Raw genomic sequence first — 19,718 nt, forward strand, 5'->3', positions numbered from 1 at the left:
GTCAATGCAAATGGATGTGTCAAACATTAGCAGCAATAATAAAAATATTTTTTGTTTCCCAAAGCATCTTTCATTTGAAAGAATTTCTACCATCCCCTAACTTTCAGGTCTCCTCTTCAGCTCTTATCTCCCTGACCCAGTTGTTTATGCCATCATTGCCATTTTACAGATAATGCAGTTGTGGAAAAATAACCCCTCAATGTACATCTTTGAACAAGTGGCTCTTGTTTTTTGGTATCCCTAAAACTGTGTTATATCAGAGTTGATGATGATTTTCATGGCTTTAAACCATGAGAGTGTTGCCCAAAATCATATAATATGTCAGGTTGAGACTTGGGAATAGCTGCTGAGATTATTCTATCCTTTCCTATCCATTCTGGTTAATATTTCCTTTTTTCAGTCAGCAGTTTGCACGCTCTTTTAATTATTTAAGTAGTCTTAGTTTCAGCAAGTGCTGAAAGTGCAGAAGTACTGTCAGGACTAGAATTACAGGTGTGTTTCAATATTTGGGGCACACCAAATTTTAATCTGCATGTATATCATGACAAAAGAGCAAAATGTCCCCTTTCTAAAAGATTTAAAAGCCATGCTTCTATATTTGAACTGTTATTCTGATTATTCCGATAAATGCTTCTTATCTTGCCGAGTATTTTTTTTCTTTTTTTTTGAACAAATAGTACCCTAGGGAAGAGTACACTGGCTTTGTTTTTCAGATTGCTTAACAAAATGAAAACAAAAATCTCCAAAAAAAGTGAAATCTTAGACTTATGAATCATATGATTCAAGGTCCATTCAGTGGAAAGTCTAAGTTGAATACTGGAGGAGTTGAATACTCAGGAGGATTGGGCCAGGCTCTTTTCAGTGGTGCCCAGGGACAGGACAAGAGGTAATGGGCACAAACTTGATCATAGGAAGTTCCATCTAAACATGAGGAGGAACTTCTTTACTTTGAGGGTGGCAGAGCACTGGAACAGGCTGCCCATAGAGGTGGTGGAGTCTCCAACTCTGGAGACATTCAAAACCCACCCAGACACGTTCCTATGCAACCTGCTCTAGGTGACCCTGCCAGAGCAGGGTTGGACTGGATGATCTCCAGAGGTCCCTTCCAACCCTACCATTCTGTGATTCTGTGATACTGTGAACTTAAAAGAATGTTTGAACACAAGCAAGGTAAACCAATAAACAGTAATAGTAAGCATGTTTGAAATGTCTTGGTTTTTCAGAGCACAGCATTTTAGCTCCTGGTGTTCCCAGAGGACTATGACTGAAAATGTAGTATAAGCAGAAAATGTGCGTATTTCTAAAATGGAACAAATCTGGACATGAACAGTTCTTTGATATGTTATCCCTTTATTGGGCTGTGAGTTTCTCAATATTTCAGGGGAGCTGATGATCAAAACTTTTGTTTCAGGCACCTTGAGCATGTGGGAACTTCGGATTATACTTATAGAAGCCATATGTTTTTATGTGGTTACTCAGAAAAGACTAACTAGGAAACCCTAGGAACCCTAGGGACAATTTATTAACAGTTGTTTTGCTGGGGCCTCCATCACTTGATGTGCTTTAGCCTATGTGGAATGCCTTTGAAATATATGTCCCAGTCTGTATTAGACAGAGACCTGTCGCAGGAGTTAAAAGACAAAATGATATGTTTTACATATGTTTTAATTATCTATAGTAGTATTCTGTGGCATTAATAAAGCTTGAGAAACCAGAAGTCAGATCTTTTTTAGAAACATCATATTGCATTATTTCTTAATCAACATGATGGTTCTGGAGTACCCTTTGAAATGCTGAGCCCTGCATCTCACATGAAGGCAAGACTCTATCCCCCTTAAGAGAGAACAGAGAAAGATGAAAATTTGAAATGTAAGGAGACATCATTAAGGGTTTATAAACTGAAAAGAGAGACAAGATGGTGGTGCAGATAGGTAGTGAGATGCAAATAACTGAAGAAGACACAGAGGATATAAAAAGTGAGGGGGGAAGGGAAATCAGAAATGAAATCAGAAAAGAAAGTGTTTTAAAGGAAACCAACATTTTAGAAGTGAAAAGGGACCTGAAACATTTTTTTTTAAATGATGAAAAAACAAACCAGTTGAAAACAGGTGTATTGTCTGTGAGAAAAGAAAAAGGCTCATGGCCTAGAAAGGAAGGGGTTCAAAAGCAAGGTGAAAGAAGGCATAAGGGATTCTTTTAGGCCAAAATGGCTTTGATTCCTTTACAGAATCCTGATGCATTCTTTTTTAATCTGTAAATTTTGTAAGGAATTTAGCTATCAAGGTCATCACATAACTGAGGAGAAAAACCTAGGCTGTTCTTGAGGAGTAGATGCAATTCTCCCTGGCACCTACGCAAACATCTTGTCACTCCCCCACTACACTGGGCTTGCTTTTGACCCAAAATGGCAGTTTTGACCCATTGGCAGTTCTGTGTATTGGCACTGAATTTGATTACAGAAACACCAAACTTTCTTTTCTGAAAGGAGCTGAGAGGCAAGGAATGAGTTGTTAGGCATTTTCATTTAAAGGTTGACTGAATCCATTAATTTTACCTAAGCTTTTGCATGTATCCTTAATTAATAAAACTGCTTAGGACATTTGTGGTTTTTTTTTCCCCCTAATGGAAAATGCCTTTAAGTGAAATTGACCAGCTCTGAAAAATAAATAAAAGCCAAAAAAACAAAAAAGAAGAGTGAAATAATGTAGAACTTACTAATTTCATCAAAACTATTATGACCAAATAAATGCAAACTCGGGTGACCTGGGGGAGAACAAGTTGATTGTGAACCAGGAGTATGGCATTGTGGTGATGAAGGTGAAAACCACATGATATGAGGAATGTCCAAGAAAATGGGATTTGCCTAGCTCGGCTTAGCAAAGGCTAATGGTGGGATCTAGTTGCTATCTGCTGCTACTGAAACAGAGAAAAAGTCAGATTTCCTTCAGGTGACAAGGGACAATGAAGGCAAGTTTCAGCAAAGAAAATTCTGACTGGATATTCAGAAACATGTTTACTCATGAGGGTGCTTCAGCATTTGAACAAGCCCAGAGAAGCTATGGAATCCCCACCTCTTGACTCTGCAGGGCACGGCCCTGAGTGACCTGCTTTAATGTGAAATCTGGCCTGCTTTGAGCAGAAGGCTGGACTAGGTGACCTGCAGAGGTCACTAACAGCACCAATAATTCAATTAAACTTCAAGGGGAAAAAAGAATTAAATGTAAAGGAAAGGTTTAGAATTTTTTGCACATCAAAGCAAAATGGAGATTTCATTTAAAAATTGTCACATAAATTGTTTAAAAAAGTTAAAAGAAAATTACATGTTTTTTTCTTCTTGACAAGCATATTAGTGAGATATCATTTTTTCTATGCTTATTTCTTAACATTTACAATTAATTTGCATCTTATTAATGTTTCTGTTCATGTTATTTTAAAAACAAAAAGCAGTATCAGGATGGCAAAAGAATATTACCAATTTTAATGGTAGTTATTTGTGATGTGGCACCATTTAACAAAAGAACAACAAAACTAAATCTAAAATCCACATTTTAAAATAGAGGTTGAGGTTTCAGTATAACTCTAAGCAAGGTCTACATCAATTTATTCACGCATCTTTCCTTTGTGCATATTAAATTACTGCAGGTTTCCTGAATTTATCACCAAACTAGGGTTTTCTCAGATTTCCTGGCATTTGCAAAACTTTGCCAGTGAAGAGATTACAGTAGGCCACTATAAATCAAATATTTTAGGGAAAAAAACACAGAAAAGGGTTACTGTTAAGTATTTACTTACAGTGAATTTTGAAGTCCTTGTACTGTCTGTCTTCAATTGCTACCACGTACAAAGCAGCTCGGTCTGGAAACATTAGCCCTCCAGGTTTCTGTTGATGAATTGTGGGGAAATGGATCTCGTAATCTATTCACCTGACAAAGACATCACATTTTGAACTGCACATACAAAAACCAGACAAGCAGACTTGCATGCCTTTATTGTTTTCCTTCAGATTGTCACATCAGCTTCAATCTCAGCAACTCTTGCAGCCTGTGGCAATGTCGTTAGATAGTGTCTATATGAATTTCACCAGCAGTTAATTGTAAGCAAAGCTCTTTTACTGAGATTCTGTTCGTTAATCTTTTTGTTAAAGCCTTAGAAATGGCACTCGGAGATGTAACTGTGTCTTGTTACGGTGACAGTGGGAGAGGGGAGGCTTGAAGTCAGACAATAAATGACGATTGCTCCAGCAAGGAGTATGACATGCAGAGCACCTACCAGCCACTTGTCTCGTGCGAAGATGACTGTGTTTAACATTGACTCATAGAACAGACAGTAACCCATCCACTCGCTGATGATGATGTCTACTTTATCCACAGGTAATTCAACTTCTTCGACTTTACCTTTAAATATTGTGATTACTGAAAAAAGAATCCAAAGAAATATGTTTCACATAATATAACACCTTATGGTGAATGTCAGGCTGACCTTTTCAATATGATTCTCTTCTTGAATGCCTCTAGATAAGGGGTGTCTCCAAGCGACTCGATGGATTTTATACTATTTTAAAACTACTTGCAATTAATATAACAAACAAAAGTTTTAGTATCTGTATAAAAGGAAAAAAAGAAAAAAACCCCTCAAACCAAATAAAACCCATATATAAAAACCAACAGAAAAACAGGCCTTACCTGGTTACCTGCATGATCTTATTTTACATGCCCTTTGGAATTTGGAAGATTTCTAGATCTTTGACTAACTAATGCAAAGAATTCACCTAGAATCCTTTAAACATCCCTGTATGTTTACAAGTACATGATCTCATCACTGACATATTAGACATTTATGGAACTAGGATCTAATTCTCATCTGCTTTTCAAAGATATTATTCTGGCTTCACAATGAGGAAACTAAGGCTTGTTTCTTCCATGAATTCTGGGGAGCTGACTCAACTGAGAAAGTCAGATCTAGCTTGACGCTACACAAACAAGAACTGTGTACAAACACAGTTCTCCTGTGAAAAATCATTTTTCATTCCTTTCTGCTTCACGACTGAATCTTTTATAACATACTGTCATTCTCACCCTGAATCTTCTGTCTGGTTTAGGCTTGCGTAATTTTCCACAGTTGTCTAAAGTGAATGCTGGAAAACATTGCTGTCAGGTATTTTGTCACCAAATTAGTTTCAAGGAAATTAAAAATGCTGCTATAAGTTTGATGTAGTAGAATACCATATCCTCAGAGACACTATTACAACACAGGGCATTAAATTACTGGCAGTACCATATACTACTTACAGGAGACTGGGTATGCACTGCAAAAGCAAATCGACAAGCAATTAATAGAACTGGTTGATACTAGAACAGATATTTTGCTTAAAGGAAAACTAAATGCTGGTCCATATTTAGTTCAGTTGTAACAAATAATTTCCTTTTAGGATCACTACACAACTTGCTAATTATTCTTGCATTTTTAAAAATATGTTTCCTATTTACAAATGTATTCCAATTTCTTAAGACAAATAATTTTCATCTTGTATTTGTCTGCCCTTTATATTGTTTGTTGCAATGGGTAAAGTCTCATGGTTCTGGATTCTTCCTTGACAAGGTAACTGATGCACTTGAAAATAGGAATAAAGTGAGTAGGGAATATTTTACTTTCCATTACTAATTGATAAGATTACTGTATTACTCTTAATAAATGTCAATTTTAATGATGGCAATTTTTATTGATGAAAGTGGTCAACATTCAGTTATAGGAAGATGAAGGTACTTTCACTTAGCTAAAACTAGGTTAGCTGTTTAAGAGTGGGTTGAGTGATTTTTAGGACTCAGGCCAGGGAAAATGAGGTTTCATCTTTCCAAAATACATGCACTACTAGTATTACTCTAACCAGATGTGTCCACTTTATTTGTGTGGCAAACTCTTAATCCAGACTGGCCCCCTAAGAAGCTGCGAACACTCTGATTCAGACTGGTAACACAAAGTATCAGCTGGTAAGAGCAACCTGATTGGAAAAGAGTGAGTTCTCTTCTTCTTCCGTGTTTTAAGCTTCCTTTCACAGTTAGTAGCTCAATAGTTCATCTGTTGTTATACTGAAGACTCTTCACGTCTATAAGCTCTAGCCATGAGTTCTCTTTAGTTCTCTTTTCTCCTGAGAACTTTCACTGCCACAATTCATTTGGAGTAAATTTTAGCACTGTTGACAGCTGCCAGAGCGAAACACTTGCAGACTTTGAAGCCCTCTGTTTGTACCTAGAACAGTCGCAGTGTAAGCAGCAGCAGCAGCAGTAGCAGAAGTTCCTCCCACCTCCCTTCACTTTGATGAAACATGTTCATAAGGCACTATGTGGGAACAGATTGTACTGTCCCCAGCTTCATTGTATCTGTTCTGAAAATGGGTTTTCCCTTGGTTCAGCCCCTTTTGCTGACTCTGTATTTCTCTAAACAATTAGTGGGAAAAACATACAAATTTCCACCAGCAACAAGATCCTTTGGCTCAGTACCTGGTTGTATTAAAATAAAAGTGAAAGTGGGTCAGTGTCAATTGTGCAAGTGTAAATGTTAGTTCAGGTGTGTAACTTGTTTATATTAGAGACCAAACTGCAGTCTGACAGGCTGCTGAACCAGCCCAGGTAAGTCCTCTGACAAAGGGGAAGGGTCTCTGCTTCTTCCTCCACAAGGAAGAATTCTTACATAAAATTCTTATGTAATTCTCACATGAAAATTCTTATGTAAATTAATTCTTCTTTTTTCCAAGGACTTGCTCCTTGGAGAAACAGGAGGAAGAAGCAGAGATAAATACCTTCTGCAACCTCTGGAGCACACTCGATCCTTCTTATTTATTCTGACAATGGTCCCTTCACACACAATTCCCGTTGCTGGAAGTCTAAATGCGAATTATTTCTGGTATGCTGGCTGTGTGGCTATTTGACGAAAGGCCATTCTGGGAATATACGGGGTCTGCACCAAAGGTGAGATCCACAACTCATTGTTTTAGTGCCTTATCCTTACTGGGGAGGCAAGTATTTTCTGGTTCTTTGCTTCCTTCTTTTTCTGGACCAAAAGTTGCATACACTGGGTGGCCTCATCTCCCACATCACTGCTATTTCTTTCACACCATACCACTTGAATATGCATGCTGTTCAATAAATTCTCCTCCCAAACAGCTCTGTGTTAGTCAGAAGCTGCCAGTGACAGCAATAAAAATTAGAGCAGATCTAAACCAGACAAGAAATCTATTCCTGCATATGTGCTAGCATAGCAGCACTGCAGACACAGCTAAAAGGGGGGGTGGGGGGCAAATGATACAGTCTAGCCAGCAAAGGCATGCTCTTCACAAAGGGCACTTTTAAACAAGAACTGTCTCACAGCCTCAGTTAAAAAAAAGACTGATTTTTTAGGTTGTTACAAAGATATCTTGTGTGCAGTGATTTGGAGGAGGATTGAAGACATGAAACAGAGCTTGCTGGAGATTTTTTGTTATGAGTTTTCAGTAGGTTTGGGGAGTATTTTTAGTGGTTTTTTTTTTTTTTTATTTTTTTTTTAAATTGAAGTGTTTCCGCATCCCTGGAAATTTCAACAGTTTTTCTTTCAAGAAAAAAAAGTTTTCTATGATACTTTTATTCTGAGAATTGGACATTCTAATTTCTGTGAGTGTGTATATTTCAATATGATTTTTTAAAAAACTATTTTTTCAAAAACTATTTTTTCTAAAGTTGGAAGTCAGAAGAAATTCTTAGTGAAAAATCTGTATTGATAGGGAATACTTTTTGCTTTGTACCTTATTTCAATTTGAATGTAAGTGCACGTGTGTGTGTGCAGCGATTCTACTTAAGAGATAAGGTAGAATTCAGATGGCAGAATTAATTTGAAAAGTTCAGCTTTAATATGGGGCCTCCTGTCTGCTTTGCCAAATCAAACTGCCCGCTGATGAGTCCTATTTGCTTCTGTTGTCTGTGAGCCTAGAAGTAAATGTAGAGGTAACTCCTCCCATGAGGAACTGTTGTAGTGCCTTGAATTAGATGTTTAGTTTTGTATTTACATAAGTAAATTACACAAAACTACCATTTACAAATAGACAACACAACATAAATTTATCAGAAGTGAAACAGTTATCTTCTCTTTCTCCTGAAGAAATTTTTATATATGCCTTACTATTGTCCAAGTGGTTGGCCTTGATAATTTTTTCTGAGTAGTCAGATATACTTGAGCATTCGATCTAGGAAAAAAAAAGGAAAGCAAGAGGAAGAGTAATTACGTGTTAGAGATCTCAGCTGTATTAATAAAACCAAAATCTACTAAATGCAGCAAAGACTGTACAGAGCATGTAACCATTCATAAAGAGTAAATCAAATGTGTGTGAGGCAGGATTATGATCAATGATATCTTAATATTTAAACTGCAGTCTGTGTTTGAGTTAAACTGGCTCATATAGAAAAGATTGTTTTTAAAGCTGTTGAGATATGGAAAAAAAGAGATCCTAACTACAAAATTACATAATTTATTAATCATATTATTTAATTTATTCCTCCTACTTTAGAATATTGCCTCCTCCCCCAAAAAAATCTGCTGAAGGGAATGAATTAGCATGGTGCTACATTTCCTCAGGTATTCTAAAAAAGAAATACATTCAAACATCGTGAATGATGTTAAAATTCAAACTATGCCAATACTGGTCTGTGTCAAGGAGCAATTGCTTCGTGAAAAATCTATCATCTTTGGCAATGCATGCTATCAAAAAAAAACATTTTGCACATAAGAAATTACTGAAATTATTGTATTTACAAAAACATCCAGACCTGTATGTCTTTTCTTATGCTTTTATTAGGAAAGGAATTACAAAGTAATTTCTAGTTTTAGATTTGCCCTTAAATTTCTTAAAATCTGAGTTCTAGCATAAAGTCCATGTTTGTAATGACCTTTGATATCTTTTAGAGAAATACTGCATTCCATTAATCTCTCTGGTTTTTGTGCCCTTTTAAAACCATGAAGGCCAAAGTTGCTGGTAGTCACCTAATCTGTTCCTAAGTTACATCTTCCAAATTTGACATTAAACTGCTGATAACACTTTGTATAATCCTTGTCTCTCTAAGACCCTATGAGAATGTCAAATACAATTATATTATCTCTAGTGAGGTGTTTTATATGTCCAGTGAATTCCATTTAAGCTCTAAAAGCCAAACTGTGCTTCACCTCTGTGGTGGCACTCACAGATGGCAGGACAGCGGATGGAAGGACACAAAAAGCCCTTATTCTTTTTATACAGCCCATGAAACAGCTAGACATAATAGCAGTTACAATATCAATCCCTGTCCCCATGGGAACATGAGCATTAATTCTACCTAGCTTGCCTGTGGATGCAAACTGCTCCTTAAGATGTCTGACTCAATGGCCTGAACATAAACCAAAATTGGCATGTAGAAAGGAACACCAGAGTGCCAGTCCAGAGGCTCCAAGAAAGAAATCCCTTGGTGAGAACTCCATCCTTTTTCTCCATCCAGCTGCTTCTACCTTTACTGTAAACTGTATAGACTATATGTCTTATCTGTACTTACAGCCATTATAACATACTCAGTTTTCCTCTCTCTGTCCACATCTGTCTGGCATTTTCAATTCCATTGCCCGTTCTTTCTGCTTGTTTTGGATTATTTTTAAATAAAGTATGGGTATGTAGGTATTTGGAGGTGGCTTTCCAACCTTTCTAAAGAAAAAGATGCAAAGAAATAAAAAGCTCTATTTCATGAATGACTACAAGTTTCTAAAAATCAGCTTCATTCTCAAAGAAGCAAAATAATAAAACAACAACTCTCAAATGTTCTAGGAAGGAAGATATATTTCAGAAAATAAACTTGCTTTAGGGTGGCTGCTACGGTTCTTCTTTACTTTGACTTGGACTCTATACTGTGGTAAAACTTTATTTTAAAAAACAACTAATTTCAGAAAAAGAAAATGCTGAATTTGGTAGCTGAAGAAATAGTAAAAAAAATCAGTGTTGTCAGTTTTTTTCCTCAGTTCACTTTCAAGTCAGTGATCTGCTCAAATCTGTCCAATTTTACAAAGCATTTGGATTTTACAAAAACTGTGTGTTCCAATAAAATATGCCCATACCTCAGTTTACAATCGTAGAATCATAGAATGGTGTGGGTTGGAAGGGACCTTCAAAGATCATCCAGTCCAACCCCCCTGCCACGGGCAGGGCCATCTTTCCACTAGATCAAAGCTCTGTCCAACCCGACCTTGAATTCTTCCAACCATGGGGCATCCAAAACTTCCCTGGGCAAGTTTCTTCAAGAAAATTTCTTCCTTATATTGAATCTAAATCTGCCCTCTTTCAGTTTAAAACCATTGCCCTTTGTTCTGTCACAACAGGCCCTGGTAAAAACTCTTTCTCCACCTTTCTTATAAGGCTACTGTAAGGTTTCCCCAGAGGCTTCTCTTCTCCAGGATCAACAACCCCAGCTGTCTCAGCCTTTCTCCTTGGGAGAGGCATTCCATCCCTCTATTTTTGTGGCCCTCCTCTGGACCTGTTCAAACAAGTCCGTGTCTTTCTTGTACTGTGGACCCTAGAGATGGATGCAGTACTCCAGGTGGGATCTCACCAGAGCAGAGTAGGGAGAGAGTATCACCTTTCTCAACCTGCTGGTCACACTTCTTTTTATGCAACTCAGGATACAATTGGCTTTCTGACCTGTAAGCACACATTGCTGGCTCATACCCAATTTTCCATCCACCAGTATTCTGAAGTCCTTCTCTGCTGCTCTCAATCAATTCATCACCCAGCCTATACTGACATTGGGGATTGCCCTGATTCAAGTGCAGGACCTTGCACTTGGCCTTGTTCAACTTCATGAGGTTCAAACTGGTCCAGTTCTCAAGCCTGTCAAGATCCCTCTGTGTGGCATCCTTTCCCTCAGACGTATCAACTACACCACTCAGCTTTCTGTCATCTGCAACCTTGCTGAGGGTGAGCCTTTGCTTTCATTTTACTTCTCAGTCTTCAATCTAATGCTGTAAACGTCTTCTCTTTTACTGGGGTTGTTTTCTGAAACAGTACCACTTTCCCAGATTTCCTTTTCCCCTGGGCTATGTCCTCATCACCACCTTTTTTTTATCCAAATCAGCTAACATCTGACATGTGCCTTCATTTTATGTGTCTGTTTAACTCCTTCTTACCTACACTGTCTTGTTTGTCTGAAAATATGATAGAATTCAGATAATTCTACTGCAGTGATTGTCCTGAATTTTGTATGACTAAATGCAGCAGATGAACCAAGGTTTCAACTGAATGTATTTGTCTATCCCTTACTCTCCCCTCCCAAGCACCAAAAGCCACATGCCAATCCCATCTCTACATGTCTTACAACAGGTCCCCAGTTAGATGAACATCGTTGCATGATCTACTGCTATTGTCCCATGATGGTTAGCAGTCAGAGCACATGAAGAAAGAAGAAAAACTGAGAGGGCTGCTTCTGTTCAGCTTGTAGAAGAGACCCCCCCCAAGCTGAATTGCTATCTTCCAACTATCTAAAAAGTGCTTGCAGCAAAAACAAAGTCAAACCCTTCTCTGATATGCACAGTGACAGGACAAAAGGAAGTAATCATGAGCGGTGGCAAGTGAAATTCCTGCTGATTGTAGCACTGGAATAGCTGCTGAGAGAGGATTTATTCTCCATCCTTGGAGATTTTTCAAATTGGACTGGACAAATATATTCTAGCTGCCAATTCTGTATATTGTTTCATGCTTAGATGCCAAAACTGGACTGGATTGAGCAACCTGATACAGGTTTAAACTTAAGTCTGCTTTGAGCAAGAGGTTGGATTAGATACTTCCAGAGGTCTTCTAAACTAAATGTGTCAGTGATTCTATGATTTACACCTCTCAAAGACCCAGAGATGATTCTAGCAGTTGGCTGAGATAGTGGCAAGGAATACGTTCCAACAGTGAGTAACAGGGGATAAGAAGGACCAGACAGGGTAGTAGATGAATTTGAGTGATTTCAGCAGCACCGTAGTCAGAAAACCAACACTCTGCATTTGTCAACAGGTCCCACAGCATGCTATTTGAAAAATCACTCTAACTGTATAGAAGAAACTGGAACATCTCAGCTCTATGTAATAACTCATGGCAAATGTTTGCTTTTTAAAAGGAATACTCATGGTTTCCACTAGCACTCTTTGCCAATGGGACCATAAAGTCTAAATTTGACTGTAAGATTGCCACTGCCAGATCTCTGAAATATCTGCTTTTCCAACATAAATACAACTCTGCAGCTTGCTGTGTGACAGGGTTCATGGTGAGGTAGCTCATGTGACAAGAAGGGTGAAACTCTTAGGCTGCAGCAGAGGAGTTTCACACCTAAGTGAGTTCCTTTGAGAGCTAAGTTTCCTGGATAGCACACCCCTCAGCTTCAGCATGGGTGAGCTGATACTCACTCCATGGGTGAGCTGATACTGGTGTGACATTGAGCTTTATTAATGCCTGATGTACAGCCTGAACTGTAAAGAAGTCCAAAGCAAAAAAACCAAACCAAACCAAAACAAAAACCCAACAAACAACAAACCTGTGGAAAATATTTTCTTTTACTGGGTGAATTCTTTGCAAGCAAGCTGGCTTACAGTAGAATCAGATAAGCACCAGTGCCAGCACAAGGGAGGGAGGAAGATCATATGGCCACAGATCTGGGAGACAGGAAGGTGGGAGCACAGCATCATCATTTTGTATATGCTTATACTTTTAGGGCACTGCAACATCCTTGTGTGAGACCTGCATTCCTGCATCAGAGAAGGCTACAGGTTATTCTCTCTGAGGCTTTGAGATAGTAAATTGTGTACTTGGTTTACAAGATATTCAAGCTGCCAAGTCTGTATATTGTTTCAAGCTTAGACGCCAAAACTTTTGCTAGCACCTTCTGATTTTAGCTATCTATACTTCTGTGCTCTAGTCTGATCACTCACTCAGAGGAGGCACTCAGAATTAACACTGGATTTTGAAAATATAAGCCTCAGAACTGAACAGGAATCCTTGCATTTCATGTATCATTACCAGTAATAAAGATGCACAGTTTAGATACCGAGTGACATCAGTGTCTTCAAATACACAGATGTAGCCAACTAAGTTTTAGTAAACAATTTTGTCAAAGAAGTGCATAGAGAAATAGAATCTGGTTCCCCTTCTCTTTGTTGTGTTGTATCTGCAGGGCAAACAGAAGTGCAAAGCAAAAAAATAATTGTATTTGTCATTTTAGAGTCAGTACAAATAACTGAATATACTTAGGAAGCAAATCTATGCTCACTCGAATGACTTCTCTGCAGAGAACTGTACATTCATGCTCCTAGAGTTTAATGTATTTAAGGTAATCATTCCCTTCTGCCTCTGAAAAGTGTTATCGTTGGCACAGAAAACATGCACATGCTTTCCTGCATGATTCTGAGTTGTAACATACAGGGATAAGTGTATTAACGAAATTTGTTTCCACGACTACAAAGTTGCAGAATTTAAGACTTTAAAAAAGCAAGATAGCTCCTTTGACCCCTCTGAGTAGGAGTGAGTCCCATTAACATTTTTTTGCAGCCAAGAAGAAATGTGGATATGTACCAGATCTTATGTTCCACATAAGAAAAGACATTATATCTCTATTTGGAAAAGGCACACTACTGCAGGTCATAGAAAGCAACAGAACTCCACTGAAGCCACTGAAGCCATACAAGATCTTGGAGAGAAGAATTTCAAACCAAGACAAGTAAGAAAAGATAAATCACAAAGTCCAAGGCAAAATGCACAAACATACTCAAAATAGGAGAGAAAGTCTTCTTACCCCATACACCTTCCTGGCTCCTGCCTTTGCAGCAAACATGGAGAGGATTCCCGTGCCACTTCCAACATCAAGGACAATCTTATCTTTAAAAACATGTTTATTGTGATACATTGAGTTTCTATATGTTAATGTGCGCACTTCATCCTTTAACATTTCCTGTGATGAACAAAAAGCATTATGTTATTATTTGAAGTGCTTATATGCATTCAACACTGCCGCTGAATGCATTCCCTTACTATAATTTAAGCATTATTAACACAAAACCTGAAGAACTTTTCAGATACTTTGGGGTGCATACATCAAAGCAACTGTAAAATGCTAGCTACTTAGAATTGAATTATTGAGAAGAAGTATGATGTCCTTTGTACAATTTTATTTCCATAAATATTACTTCACTGTTACAATTGACAACCAGAATGTAATCTAACCACAGCACTGCTTTGGCATAGACAGAAGCCATACAGAAATCCAAAAATCCAAGCCTTCCTTTCACAACCTCAGCAGACAGACTTTCTGAGGTTCCTCTTTGAACACAAAAGAAATCATTCCATAAACCATTATAAGACAGCAGTCTTGATAGCCTTGCCCAAAGTCATGCAGGAAGTCCATACCTGAGCTTAGAGATACTGTGCTGTATGGTACTCCCTTACTGCTCTTCTGTTCACTCATTTATACAACCAATTTCCAGAAGATATTAATGTAAAACCTAGACCACTATCTCACTATTTTAAGTTGTCATTGTTAGGTGCTGATTTTTGCTTCACTGATAGCAGCAGTACATGCATTTCATTCTGTTAACACGTTGCTCTCAAGTGTGCATTTATCAGTCAAACTATATCAATAAAGAGCACTGAGGTCAAGACCCAAGTGCCATTTTTAAGAGACGTGTAGGTAATTTAAGACAGAGTTTAATTTTCTCAAAATGCTTCTGTTAGGTCTAGAAGGGTGAACTTTTGCTTATACTACTGCCATCATTTCATATTTTAAGCAAGTAGGTAAAGGAGTTTTTGCATTTCAGGATAAAAAGAATCAGTTCACTGCCCAGCAGTCTGAAGCACTAGTGCACTGAATCATTACATATATCAGTTGGTCACTTACCTGTCTTGGCAGAAGACCATATATACTTAATAAGTGTAGTTGAATAAAAGACTATTTTTATCATCATAAAGCATGGTTTGGCACCAGGGAAAGAAAGAGGCACAGGAAGAGTCCAACAAGACTGGAAAGGTGATGGAGCACACCCTCATGGAAACTGTTTCCAAACATACTAAGGACAAGAAGGTGATTGGGAGTGTTCAGCATGGATTTGGAAGTGATCGACCACTGATAGCTTTCTATGGTGAAGTAACAGGCTCTGTGGATGAGGTAAGAGGAGTGGAGGCTTGTTTATCTTGATTTTAGGAAGACTTTCAACACTGTTTCCCATAGCATCCTCATTGGAAAACTGATGAAATACGGACTACATAAATGGACGGTGAAGTGGACCGAAAGCTGACTGAACTGCTGCTCTGACAATGTTGTGATCAGCAGCACAAAGTCCATCTGGAGGTGAGTCACTAGTGGTGTCCCCCAGGAGTCAATACTGGTGCCAATATTGTTGGATATTTTCAATAATAACATGGATGATGGCAGAGAGTGCAGTCTCAGCAAGTGTTCTGTTGATAGAAAACTGGGAGGAGTGGCTAATTCACCAGATGGTTGTGCTTCAAAACAGAGGGACCTCAACACGCTGAAGAAAGGACTGACTGGCATCTCAAGAAAGTCAACAAAGGGAAATGCAAAGTCTTGCACATGGGGAGGAATAACCTGATGCACTAGTATAGGCTGAAGACTGGCTGTCTGGAAAGTGGTTGCTGAAAATGACATTGGGAACCTGGTGGTTTGAACATGAGCCAGCAAATGTGCCCTTGCAGCACTTTGGGCTGCACTAAAAAAAGCATCACCAGCAGGTTAAGGGAGGTGGTTCAATGCTGGTGAGACCACATTTGGGGGCCTGAGTCCAGTTCTGGATACCCCAGACAAGAATTGTTGGAGCAGATCCAGCAAAGGTCCGAGAACATGATTTAGGGATTGGAGCATCTGACACGTGAGGAGACACTGAGAGAGCTAGGATTGTTCAGCTTGGAGAAGAGAAGGCTCAGGGAGATCCTATCAATCTGTTTAAATATCTGTTCAGTGGGCATGGAAAGAAGGCAGAAATAGACTCTTCTCAGTGGTAATCAATTAAAGAACAAGAGGCACAAATGACATGAACAAGTTTTTCAGAGCCTTGTCCAATCAGGTTTTAAATATGTCCAAGGATGAAGGCTCTATAGCTACCATTTTACTAACCTCCCAGTAAAGAATATTTTTTTCCAATTAAGTTTGTGACCATGACATCAAACAGCTCCTTCAGCCCTGGTGGAGACAGCACATCAGGTCTCATAGACTTATGTATGTCTGATTTGTTTAAGTGATCCTTCTCTGTTGAGGGAAAGTCCTTCTCACTCTAGACTTTGCTACTCATCTTAGGGACCTGGGATTCCTGAAGGTAAGTCTTACCAGTAAAACCAGAACTGAAGAAGTAATTTTTCATGTCTTTTGTCACCAGATACCCTGCCTCATTCAGCAATAGTTCCACCTTTTCTCCAGTTTTCATTTTGCTGTTAATATATCTACAGAAGCCCTGCTTTGTTACCATTCCCATCCCTTGCCAGATTCATGTCCTGTCCCCTGCAGAAGCGAGCCTTCCACTACTGTCACTTCTGCTTGGCTCAGGGCCAATTGGTTCTGATGCTTCATTGTACAGAACTTCTTGCCCCTCATCTACAATGAAGGCACTGAACTTATTCTGTAGCTAGAGATCTGCAGGTGGATCATGAGTCTTCCTCCTGTTGCCAGAAGTCACAAGTTTCCAGCCTTCACCACCAGAGAAGTTTCCACTTCCAAACCTAGTACGTATAGACTCTGACTGCCCCTCCTTTCAGTACAGTTGGGGATTTAGGCTCTTGTACCTTCAGGATCTTAGAGAAGATCCAGTCAGCCTCTTCTTCATGTCACTGATGCTGCAAAGTCTGCCAACCTCCTCTAGCAGCTCCTTCAGCTGTTGACACGGATTGTCTACCAGTGCACACATCCTGCAGGCAAGGAGGCAACCTCCCACTTCCCAGTCTCAGCAAGAGGCCCCAGGTACTCCCCACACTCCCCGAGACCTACAGAAATGCATTCTTCCATCAGAAGCTCAATCTGATTTGAGGTCTCTGATGTTCTTCAATATTTCTCTTAGCTCTCCTTCCCACTCAATTGTTTCTCTATCTTCTTTCATTCTTGGATTCAATTTCTGAATGCTACACTGGCGAGATGTAATTGGCAGACTGAAATCTTCTGTTTATGTATATGCCCCACAAACAATTACTAGAGTAATGGAAATAGATATTGTTTGTTATGTGGTTTGTGAAAAGCAGCACTGATTTCACATTGTTGGCCTTTTTGCATCCTAGTCTTTCAGATCCCATCCTCTTGGGTTACATAAATGTAAGATATTAGTGTCTTCTTTAAATTGGTCTTGAGTCAACTTTTTGATAGTAAATATGGTCCACTGTGTATTTTGGACTCTTTCTAGGAGTGTATTTACTGGAAGCTATTGGGTTATATGTTCCCATTAATGCAGCCTGTGCATTCGAGTAACATGCCACGAATCAAGAAATTACTTGGCTTTCCATGTCAGTTGAGTAGCTGTACTGCTGGCATCTGTACTCAAATATGCAAGAACAAAAGACCTAACTTAGCAATAAGGTAGTTTCCATGTGTGGTTGGGTTAGTTAGCTGCCCTCATAAACGCACTAAATGGATGCACTCATTTGAAGATCACCACTAGATGGATAGGTAATATAAGCTCTGTGGAGAACTCATATACATAAGGATCTAACTGGGACAGAGGTTTTGAGTACAGGTCTCTAGAGAAGTGGGTGGTATCTTTGGCACTTAACCACATTATACAATCTTTTGAGGAAAGGCAGAGGAATATAATAATGAGCAAGTGGGAGGGGGATAAATAACTAATAAATCAAAGAAAAGATGATGATGATGATGTAATAATTGCAGAAATAAAAATAAACATTACCTCATGAATTCCAAAGTGAGCATAGGAATCAAAGTAATAATCCCTGGATGTCATCTCTTCTGGATTGATGAGCTTTGCCATCTTGCCTCGGCCTGGGCAGCTTGGTTGCAATGGGACATGTATAACAGATTGAACTGGCTTTGGAACAACAGTAGGCTGAGGAGGCTGGGATGGGATAGGGCAAACCTATGAAAATATAGAATATTATTAAAAGGCACCATGAAAAGAAAACATTTCTCTCCGTGTCTAGCATAGTGATATCATTGTAAGTAGCCAGGAGATAGTAAAACCAAAGACATCTGGGGTATCATAAGTGAAATTTAGACTGCCTTCTGTTCCTGCCTCTTTAACTTATTTGCTGTGTCTTGGAAAATTTCCGTAATGGCTTTTTCTTCGATGTTCCTCTGCATATAGTTACATCAGTGCAAAGTAATGGCAAATTATTGGTGTTGGCTGAAGTGGGTGACTCCAAATATTGACACAAAGCAGTTAAGAGCTAGGTTTTCTCCTTTAGTGTCTTTTTCTGTCAAACTGCCACAGCTTTGTAAGAGGTAAGTTGTAATAAATAAATAGTTCCCCTGCAAAGAAGAGGTCATAATCAAATGATTTTGAACACAGTGTTGTCAACAAGGACAGGATTCACAATCGATTCTCTATTGCCAGGTAATATATCTGGCTGTATTAATGAGGTAGGTCTGAGAATATTCACAATATCTGAAAGTCTCTGACATTATCTGAAAGACACTCAGCTTGTCCAGAAAGCACTGTAGGAAGCCGTGTGGGATATGTGATCCCTTAATTAAGTTTCCTGTTCTTGGGAGATGCAGGTGTTACCAACACCCCCTGGCCCACTGCACTTCATTTTTCCTTGCATATTGCATCTCCAACACCAAAATTCCAACAAAGCCAGAATGCTCACACCCCCTGGACTCAAATTTGATACCTGTAGCATCTAAGACAGAAGACAGAATGTTGCACAAACATAAGACACAGGTCATGGTCTTGCCCGTAAGTACCTCTCTATCTTTCATCCTTAACATGAAGCAAAATGCTGAAAACTGAGAAAGACTGAACAAGATGCTACAGCTTCACATGTGCACTAAGTCATCTGCAAATTATGGGTCAACGACTTCATATATTAAGAAGGTCGATCCAACTTAAAATATGTCATCTCCTCTTGCAATTTTTTTTAAAATTTTCAGATATAGTAGATTCCCAGTGAGGACTAGATTTGCCTGAATGGCTCCTAGATACTTTTATAAAGTTGACTCTGTATCTTCTATCGCTTGATACTGCGAGACGACAACCCCTGTACTGCCTCTGAATAGCATCAATTAGCCGAGTTTAGTTTACTTCAATATAAAAGAAAACCAACACATTTTTTCCCTTGTTTATTTGAAGATTGAAATGTGTCATCTTTTGATGGGTTCTTTGGTCCATCTGTGAAAAATGAATACTAGTGATTTACGTTCCTGTAACACCTTTGTCTCCAAAGATCCAGAAGTGCTTTATTTATAGGGTTTTTTCTGTTTCTGATGTTTTTGACTTTATCATCTCACCCAGTTCACCTCCTACCCAGAATACAATTGTTCTCAATTGGTATTTGTATTTCTGTCCTGTCTAATTTTAAAATGTCCATCTGCAGTAATTTTTCTTAAGAGACTATTTCATTGCCTGTCCACTGCAAGCAACACCTTGACAGCTCATTCCAAATGACAGCTCTTACAAATTTAATCCTGATATTTTTAATCACATATTTGAGGTTATATCCTAACACATTTCTCCACTGGTGTACACACTATCAAATT

The 19,718-nt window shown here is 38.7% G+C and overlaps 1 protein-coding gene across 3 annotated transcripts in view; it reads right to left on the reverse strand.

The window, feature by feature from the left end:
• Positions 1 to 19,718, reverse strand: part of PRMT8 (protein arginine methyltransferase 8) — a 90,727-nt gene that overhangs the window by 18,019 nt on the left and 52,990 nt on the right. For all 3 annotated transcript variants that reach the window (XM_063321940.1, XM_063321942.1, XM_063321941.1), the window contains 5 exons: positions 17,911 to 18,096; positions 13,809 to 13,964; positions 8,149 to 8,212; positions 4,270 to 4,412; positions 3,793 to 3,880 (listed from right to left, as the gene is read on the reverse strand). In XM_063321940.1, the coding sequence (XP_063178010.1) occupies positions 3,793 to 3,880; positions 4,270 to 4,412; positions 8,149 to 8,212; positions 13,809 to 13,964; positions 17,911 to 18,096 (637 nt within the window). The remainder of the gene's footprint in view (positions 1 to 3,792; positions 3,881 to 4,269; positions 4,413 to 8,148; positions 8,213 to 13,808; positions 13,965 to 17,910; positions 18,097 to 19,718) is intronic.

The sequence above is a fragment of the Chroicocephalus ridibundus genome, unplaced genomic scaffold (genome assembly GCF_963924245.1).
Source record: "Chroicocephalus ridibundus unplaced genomic scaffold, bChrRid1.1 SCAFFOLD_37, whole genome shotgun sequence".
Taxonomy (NCBI): Eukaryota; Metazoa; Chordata; class Aves; order Charadriiformes; family Laridae; genus Chroicocephalus; species Chroicocephalus ridibundus.